Below are 9,217 nucleotides of genomic sequence, written 5' to 3'. Positions count from 1 at the left end.
CTCTCTCTCTCTCTCTCTCTCTCTCTCTCTCTCTCTCTCTCTCTCTCGCTCTCTCTCTCTCTCTCTCTCCAAAAGATATTCTCTCCAGTATTACCAGTGACCTTTGAATCACCAAATCCAATGGTCTTTTTTTAGTCTGCTACTCCTTTGCCTCTCAATGTCAACAAACATTTATTAAGTGCCTACTATTTGCCAGGCACTATGCAAAGTTCTGGGGATACAAATATGAAAAAAAAAAAAAGATAGACCCTGCTCTCAAAGACCTTACAGTCTTACTGGAGAAAACAACATATAAATTGGAAGCTAAAAAGTGGATGGGGGGAAGGAGAAGGGACCTGACTTGGGTAGCGATGGGGCAGGTTGGATGGTGGGGAAGTCAGTCAGAGAAGAACCAAAATAGTGCAGCCAGGTGAGAAATAGAGAGAGAGATGAAATCTCCCTTTGCACTCCCACCCCCACTTCACTATCACTAGTTCTTTATCCCATTCCTCATAATATCTGGTGCAAACCTTTTCTTCTCTCCTTTCCTTTCCCCCAAATTCTATCCTTCCTTGCATCATACCTTCCAGTACCTAACATAGTACTCTGCACACAGTAGAGCTTAAATCAATTCTTAACCCCTTTTGAATGAATTGTCTAAATAGTTGAAATCCCCCATGAGATCTCTATCCTGCCTCCATGTCTTCAGGTCCTCTGTCAGACCCTCATCATCGGCATCATCCACCTGGCCTAGTAGCCTGTAGTAATAGTACGTACTGTATCACCAGCTTCTTCCTCCTTTGATCAGCACCCAGATGTTCTCCATCAGGCTTCCTCCCCTCAGACACATGCATTCCTATGTAGGATCCCACATTTTTGAAGTACCAAGCTACTGACCATCACCTTTGCCTAGTCTGATCCTCTTCAATAAGATGCAAACTTCCATAGCCATATTCTAATTGAGCCACAAACCAGCAAGTCCAGAATCCTACAGAGCAAGTCAACCTAAAAGAAAAAAAAGCTCTCGCTGATACCTCTGTCATCATCTCTAGTTCATTATGTTTATTTTACATAGTTTTATGTGGGTTTTATTGCTGTTGCTTTTATTTGATGTTGTCAAATTACCAGTCCTTTCCTCCTGCATTATACCTGCAGGTTGAATGGTATTTATCCAGGTCAGTGAGGTGGTGCAGTGGATAGTCTGCTGGACCTGGAGTCAGGAAGACCCAAGTTCAAATCCATTCTCAGATACCTACTATGTGACCCTGGGCAAGTCACCTCACATGTTTGCTTCAATTTCCTCATCGGTAAAGTGGGATAATAACACCTATCTCACTCTCTCTTCCCTCTCTCTCTCTCTCTCTCTCTCTCTCTCTCTCTCTCTCTCTCTCTCTCTCTCACACACACACACACACACACACAGAGGTTACTGAAAGGATCAGATGAGATAATATTTGTAAAGTGCCTAGATTATTACATATTATTATTATTATTATCTGCCTTGGTAAATAATATGAACAGTTTTTCCCCTCCCTCTCTTGTTTGAATGTAAAGCCCTCCCAAACAGATCTTCAAGAAAATATGTAGTTTACCCATCCCCTTTAGATATTCTCCATTCCTGGCCACCATTGTTACTTTTAATCTGTATCCATGATGAAAATTTGACCCCTGCCCCTAACTATTGCCCAGAACCTCATAATCCCAAGTGGTGTTTTAGAGGGTCCTTCTCTCAGTATCATTTGTCTCTACACAAATCACCAGAAGTGGATGGTGGTCATCAAATCTGAATAGCTTCAGGAAAGGTCATAAGAATCAGGTTCACATACTATGTTACCTTCAAAAGTAATGTAACTTCAATACCTCAATGTTCTCACCTCTAAATGAGGAAATTCAGCAAAATGATCTCTTAAAAAGAGGTCCCTTCCCAGTTTCATGGCACTTCCCAGTTACTTATATCAGTCTGACCTGTAGTCACCTTGACAGTCCTCAGGAAAGAGTCACTAGCTATTAAGACTCCTCTCTTCTTCCTATGGCCAGTACTGGTTGGCCCCCTTTCCTGGAAACACATGTTATATGCCCTTATCACCATTCAGTGGAACACTGCTTCACCTATGGGAAAAACTTCCTGCCATGGTCCTTCTTCCATCCTTCTCTGTCACGTTCTTTCACCCTCTTGACAACAATTAAGGTCGCCTCTTGCCTCTCTGGATTCTTCTTGCTCTCCCCCCTGAAGAGTTTCTTCAATCCTTTTATTCTTTGTGATAAACTGAAGAGTAGACAGACTTCAGCCTTCTCACCTTCTTCTGCTGTAAGGAGACTAGCTCACGTTTTATCTACAACAACACTCCCTTTGTTTTCCTTACCTGCTGAAACTGAGATACCATGTTCCAATGTGGTTTTTGCTGCTTTCTCTTCCTGACAGCCTCAGGCTTGAGGGGGTTGAGGGGAAAGGGGAATTGTGGGAAGGAATTCTGAGCAAAATTTTATGCCTAGATTTTTTTTTAGATGTTTCCCACCTTTTTCTGGGGCATTTCAGCTTTTTCTGATACCTGGTGCTAGTCAGGTGCCTCTGATTTGCAATTAACAGATCCTAGTCAACCTCCCCCCCCACCCCCCAATTGCAGTGATTGTCCTCAGTTGTCTAAGGAGGTCTCCTAAAAAATAATAGTTGACTTTTGTAGCTAAAGTGTTTCACATATGTTATCTCCTAATCCACACAATACTCACTGTCATGGAGGCATTCTAACTTCCAGCTGCTTCTCATCTTATTCCTTTCTCTTCTCTCTGTTCACTGATAATCATACCCATGTCATAGCTTCTGGAGAAAGGTAAATGGGAGAGCCACTCCTGAGAGGACATTGGGGACCCGACCTAAGCACTGTTTGCCATTCAAGGCCCAGGGATATGTCGGGAGCCTAAACTGAGTAACCAGAAGTCATTTCTTTTTTTTTTCTTTGTGGAGGGAGGAAGGTAGGGCAATTGGGGTTAAGTGACTTGCCCAAGGTCACATGGCTAGTTTTTTGTGTGTGTGTTAAGTGTCTGAGGCCAGATTTGAACTCAGGTCCTCTTGACTCCAGGGCCGGTGTTCTATTCACTGTGCCACCTAGCTGCCTCCAGACGTCATTTCTAAAGAACAGTCATAAGGGTGGAGGGAGAAGATAATGGGTTATGTAGTCCCTTCCTTCTCCCACAAGACCAATCCTGAGTCAAGTACAATCCACTCTGAATTATTCAGACCAATGAAATTTAGGCCAATGGAAAATGATGGGATAACCGAAACAGCAAAGCCCAAAGTGGCTTCTTATCTCTGGGAAGCCAGGCTGATCACATTCTTGGCTGGGTATTGGGAAGCCCAGACTAGGATTGAGAGTTTGTTCCAATAAAGAAAAAGCAGTGGCCCTCTGCAAATCCAGCCCAGGCTCTCCTCTCATTATAGTATGTCCATTTTCCCTGTCAGGAAAAGGAATAGAAGCTGAAGGGGGAAATTCTGTGTTTGGGGGAGAGGTAGAGGTCCTTATTCCAAGAGGGACCCTCTGCAAAGAAGGTTAAACAAGGAGGGTCAGTATTAAGCCTATTTCTCTATTTTCCCCAGAACATCTGAGCAGAGTGTGGGCGTTGGGGCCCAAAGTGGAAGGAGCAGTAGGGACAAATACAGCCCATTCATGCCGACAGCTGATGAGGCTGGGAAGCAGGTGAGAGAACAACACCTTAACTTCAGTTTGCCCTTTCAGAGAAATGGTTACAACATACCCTTGAGATGCAGAGAATAAGGATAAAGTGGGAAAGATGAGCTGCCCAGTCTGGGAAAATCCATACCTTGGGAAGGTTCAACCCTGGTGTTAGGGGGAACCATGTATTGGAGCAGGGCCCCAGGCCTCCTTACTCTTGTTTTTCAGCATACAGGGCCTGAGGAGGCAGACAGGCCCCCATCTATGTCCCGAAATGACCCAGCTCCTCTGGCTCCTTCCCGGCCCAATGCCTGCTGCTTCTGCTGGTGCTGCTGCTGCAGCTGCTCATGGTACGTGTCTGTGTATGTAAACACGTGTGCATCTGCATATGCGTGTGTGTGTGTGTGTGTGCACTGCATGTACGGTGATGAATATCTAGAATGAGGTAGTTCTGCCATCCTGACCACAGTACCTCCTAGGCAGGTACCTTCCAACGTCCATGATGTGGCTGCTTTAATGATTGTGAGTCATTACACTCACACTCACAGGTAGCCATCCCTCTTCCTTTGTGTAGAACAGCCTCTAATACTTGAACCCAAGACTGACAGCCCAAACAACATACCGGAGATGGACCCCAGCGCACCTACCCTTCAGGTATCTTGACTGATAGAACAGCAGGAAAGCAGATAATCCAATGCAGTAGTTAAAACACACTTCCATAGCATTTGACCTTAGGAGTCTGTAAGTGGTGGCCATCCAGCCCTTTCCTGAGCCATCTCATCCCCCTTACCACTATACTGGCCATGATGGGAGTTGGGGAAAGATAGAAGAGAAATAGACTCTGTCTGCACCTTCAGTGAACTGAGGAAACGGGAGGAGCAGATTGGGGTCCTGTCCTTGGGCAGCTGCCAGTCTTGGGGAAACAGATGACACCATCATTAGGGGACAGTCAGTGAAGACTGGGACCTTGCAGATTTAAAGGACATGATCAGCTGCTACATCACATGGTCTAGTATAGGATTTGAAGTCCATTGCCACCATTTACTAGCTTTGTGATTTGGGCAAATCTTCTTTCCTTGGCTAATCTTTCTTTATCCATCCCTAAAATGAGAGTTAAGACTTAGATGATCTCCCAAACCCCTTCCAGGTCTGACATTCTATAACTCCATGTTATATAACTACTTCAAAATACCATAGAAAGAAAACATCACAGGACTAGATAAGTTGAGGAAGAGAAAATGAGATTCTCACTTGGTGCTCAAGGCCTGGCTTTGCTCCTGGGGAAGAAGGCTAAGGAAGAAGGGGTTAGGCATGCCAAGGCCAGATGAAGGAATCAGAGCCTACTGATGGCAGAGGCAGAAAGGCATGCTCCTCCCCTGGAATGCCAAGTTCTAGAAAATCTCATGGAAGTAGGGCCTCAATCTTGGGTTCCATAATGTCTCCCTTCATTTACAGAAGGTATGAAAAGGTGAGGATGTATGAGCCTAGGTTGGGGGCCTAAAAGTGTGAATGTATGTGCAACATGCCTTAAGTGTGTCTATGTATAACTATGCACAAGTGTCCGAATCCACATGCTTATATCAGGATACGTGCTCATGTGTGAGTAGGGGTGTGGGGGTGGGTGGGGGTGACCATGTCAGTGTGCTGGGTGCTGGTACTACCTTTTAATCTCACCTGTTAGGAATGAAGATCAGCAGCGGGCTTGGAAGACCTCTAGAGAGACCAGACTGGACACCATCCCCAACTGTGAAACTTGGTAATTCCCTCCCGTTACATACCCACAGTCATGGAGGAGGAAGCTCTCTCCCCTGGGGGACTTCACAGTAGGGTTAGCAAGTTTCAGCAGTCAGGAAGCTTGACTTTGGCTCGGAGGGGAATTTCAGAGTTTTCCAAGCAAAATAGCTTTGGAGAATGAGGGGAGTGGAGAAAGCTGGTGATGGGAGAATAAAGGTCCGATGATACCCTCACAAATATCTATCTCCTCCATGTGGACTTACATATTTGCAGCACCAAGCCTAGCCAAGAGGAGGTCCAGAGCTGGGCAAAGTCTTTTGACAAGTTAATGAAGAATCCTGCTGGCCGAAATGTGTTCCGAGAGTTCCTTCGTACAGAATACAGTGAGGAGAACATGCTCTTCTGGCTGGCCTGTGAGGAGCTCAAGGGAGAAGGCAACAAGCAAGCCATCGATGAGAAGGCTCGGCTTATCTACGAGGACTATATTTCCATCCTCTCTCCCAAAGAGGTGCGGCCTAGGGCCCCCAGAGCCCTCAGTAACTCCAGTATCCCCCTCTCTTCCCCAGCCTAGGGTCTTGTCCTCATGCCCTAATCCTTGTATACCTCTGTCTCATCCCCACAGTCACCAAGCCCTTCCTCTGCTCCAGGACAGGGTTAACCCTTCTTGGGCCAGTTACCACTAATGCCTGGCACTGTGTGTACCCCAAAGAGGGACTAGGGTGATGGGATGGATGATGTCATTATCTGGCAGATGCTTCCTCAGGGTTGCCTATTTCCTGGGAGACAAGTGCTGGTCTGACTAGTCCAAAATTAATCTCCCCGTTTTGCCAGTGTGGAGTCAGCTGGAGGGTGGCAGGGAGAAAATAGAGAAAGGCTAGTATGGTTGAATCCCTAGAAGGGGCGATCCTGCCCAGCCCCAGGGAGGGAAGGGGAGGAGAGGGGGCCACTAGTGTTTTGGCCTCTGGGGAAGGTAAGCCCCAACCCCAATGACTGGTAAGCCTCAGGGTACCGGGAGTGCATGCTCACCTATAATCCTCATACTCAGGTGAGCCTGGACTCCAGGGTACGAGAGGTCATCAACAAAAAGATGCAAGAGCCATCATCCCATACATTTGATGATGCCCAGCTCCAGATCTACACCCTCATGCATAGGGACTCCTACCCTCGCTTCCTGAACTCAGCCTTCTACAAAGCCCTGCTCCTCAGCACCTCGAGATCCTCCTCTGAGTCTTAGGGCAGCCTTCCCTCCCCACGGAAGGGATGAGGGCAGCCTAGACTCTTAGCTCTACAACACCTAGAGGGATGAGATCTGGCCACTTTGGAAAATGGGACCAAGGGGGCAGTTATGCCTATGCCCCCACTCCTAGAGAAACCTCGAGCTTTTCCACACAGAATTATCCTCTGTCCCTTGAGGTCACTGCCCACTACCTGTACTACAATGTTGGACCAAGTTATCGTCACAACCTCAGGCCTGACTTCTTGTTAATAATAACAGCTCCCATTTCTATGGCGCTTTATGGTTTACAAAAGTGCTTTCCTCACAACAACCCTGGGAGGTAGGTATTGCAAGTATTTTCCCCATTTTACAGATCAGGAAACTGAGGCTTTCAAAGAGGTTACATGACTTGGCCCAAGTTACATGTTAATAAGTGGCAGAGCAGAGACTCGAACTCAGGTCTTCTGACTCCAAGTCCAGTGCTCTTTCCACAACACCACAATGCCTCTTTTACTACTGAACCCCCTCCTAGGGACCCACGGGGCTCTCAGCAGGAGAACTGGGTATTCAGGGCAGAGTGGGGCAGGGGAGGGCATTATAGGGCGGGAGGACAGCCCTAACCAGCAGAATCTGCTGCTTTTCTTTTTAAATGGTCACTTTATGCTCCCTCCTCTAGTCCTGTCTTCTGGCCAACAACTTCCCCCCAGCAAGGGAAAGTTTAGTATTATTTTTTTTAAGTCTCTGTATAAAGAAGTGTCAAGTTTACATTGCCCTTGCTGAGGCCAGCACCATGCTGATAGCGACACTGAACTCGGGGATGTGGAGGGTTGCAGCCCTAAAGTCCTCCCTCTCTTTAGCCTCCCCCCACCCATCTCCATGTTAAAGTGTAGCTTAAAAAAAAATAAGAAAAAGGACCAAGCCCCTAGTTCTACCCAACACCCTCTTCCACCCCTAGAGCAGCAGGATTCTGGTATAAGTAGGTGAGCTAAGACTGCGTCTTCCCCCAGAGAAAGGTCCCCAGGATGGTGTCCCCAGCACATCTCAGTTTCCTAGTGGTAATTTCTTGTGGCTTTAAGATCCTGCCATGCCCAAGTGACAGGAGCTGTCTATCCCCATTCCCTGCTTCCTCCCATCTGTCCTCTTTAAAGCCCTGGATAAAAAAAGGAGTGAGCCCTGGGGAGGCAGAGAAAAAGGGGGAGGAGGAAGAATGACCCACTAATAGAGGCCCTGCCCAAGCCCTGAGCTGAGTCTTTCTTTCTCATGCTGGTCAGCAGGGACTGGGCAGTTCTAACTAACCATTTTTGGGTAAATGCTTTGGCACTCCTTCCCCCACCCCTACAGTAGCCTCCAGGCAGGCTCCCTGTTTTCCCACCCCCACCGTTCTCTTCCCTGTGGCCCTGGATTCCCTTCCCCCACCCCTTTACTGCACATGGGTAGTGTCTCACACCTGGCTTACAAGGAGAGGGCTAGAAGCCAGCCAGGCTCTTGTCCACTTTATCCCCCCTTCCAATCCAAGCCAGCCTAGAGTCCTGTGCCAAATTCTGAGAGGCCATCAGAAAGAAATTCAACCCTTGAGCCAGATGAACCCAGGCCTCTGAGGGTGCCTCCCTGGAGCTCTGAGCCTGATCCTCTAGACCCTGAACACTTTGCTTGGAAAAACAACTTGAAGACACAACTTGAGCAGACTTTTTATGGGGGAAGTAGGGTAAAGAAAGAGACCACGGGGCCATTAATTTATAAATGCCTATATGGAGCCCGACCTCCCCTTTCCCAGACTTGCAGGGAAAGAAGCCAAGTCACTGAAGAAAAGTCTTTGACGAGGAATATATTCTACATACGGATATATTTTTGTAAGGTAAAAACCATTTGCTCAAACTCAGGCTGTCTCTAGCAACACTCCCAACTCTCCACCCCAGTGCCAGTCATTCCAGGAAGAAACCACTGATCCCCTAATCAAGCCCTAGAAAATTATTGGTCTCTTAAGTATGTTTTGTATTTTCATATCATTTCTAAGTCTGCCAGGCTGTGAAAACAATAGTCTTTCCTGTATGTTTTAGGGGGGGAACCATGGTTTTAATATTTATCACCCCCAAATTTAGGATGTTCTTTTTATTGAAAATATTTTTTAAACAAAAACAAAAATAGCTTCTCTTTCTTTCCCCTTTTGTGGATTCACAGGGGTGGGAATGGGAGGCAGGGTAGGGGGTGAAGAAGGGAGACTGAAGCAAACGCCCAGAAGCCCTTCAGGTGTGGGCCTAGAATCCCTGGGGAGAAGAGGGTGTACCTTAACTCACTAATTTAGTAAAGCTAATGGTCTTTCCCAACACTACCTCCAGCTACCACCAGGGGGCAGGCCTGACCCAGTCCCACCCTAAAGAGATGCTGCTTCTGGTCCTTATCTATCAAACTGGTTCACCTACAGTTCATAGATGCCTTTTACAATGGAGTAAGTGAGGCTCTCATCTATCTAGGTTAGATACAGTGTGGCTTCAAAGCAAGAGAATGTCCGGAATGAAGCTGGCTTATATATAATTTTACAGTAACAACCCTGGACCATACAGACATGCCAGAGGTTTTAGTAGAAACCTTCATTTCCCAGGATGCACTTTAGCACGGGGGG

The 9,217-nt window shown here is 46.8% G+C and overlaps 1 protein-coding gene across 6 annotated transcripts in view; it reads left to right on the top strand.

The window, feature by feature from the left end:
* Positions 1–8,739, top strand: part of RGS19 (regulator of G protein signaling 19) — a 27,815-nt gene extending 19,076 nt beyond the window's left edge. For 4 of the 6 annotated variants that reach the window (XM_069072683.1, XM_069072679.1, XM_069072680.1 and 1 more), the window contains 5 exons: positions 3,572–3,671; positions 3,876–3,997; positions 5,329–5,403; positions 5,655–5,889; positions 6,427–8,739. In XM_069072683.1, the coding sequence (XP_068928784.1) occupies positions 3,642–3,671; positions 3,876–3,997; positions 5,329–5,403; positions 5,655–5,889; positions 6,427–6,615 (651 nt within the window). In that variant the 5' untranslated portion in view covers positions 3,572–3,641 and the 3' untranslated portion in view covers positions 6,616–8,739. Of the gene's footprint in view, positions 1–1,134; positions 1,287–3,571; positions 3,672–3,875; positions 3,998–5,328; positions 5,404–5,654; positions 5,890–6,426 lie in introns of all 6 variants that reach the window. The other 2 variants (XM_069072682.1, XM_069072684.1) reach the window with 2 other exon arrangements.
* Positions 8,740–9,217: the final 478 nt, after the last annotated feature.

Source organism: Petaurus breviceps, unplaced genomic scaffold, assembly GCF_028583685.1.
Source record: "Petaurus breviceps papuanus isolate PSGF00001 unplaced genomic scaffold, PetGlider_PUasm1.0 90847, whole genome shotgun sequence".
In the NCBI taxonomy this organism is placed as follows: domain Eukaryota; kingdom Metazoa; phylum Chordata; class Mammalia; order Diprotodontia; family Petauridae; genus Petaurus; species Petaurus breviceps.
Note: the sequence above shows the minus strand (reverse complement) of the source record. Positions and strands in the feature narration are given on the sequence as shown.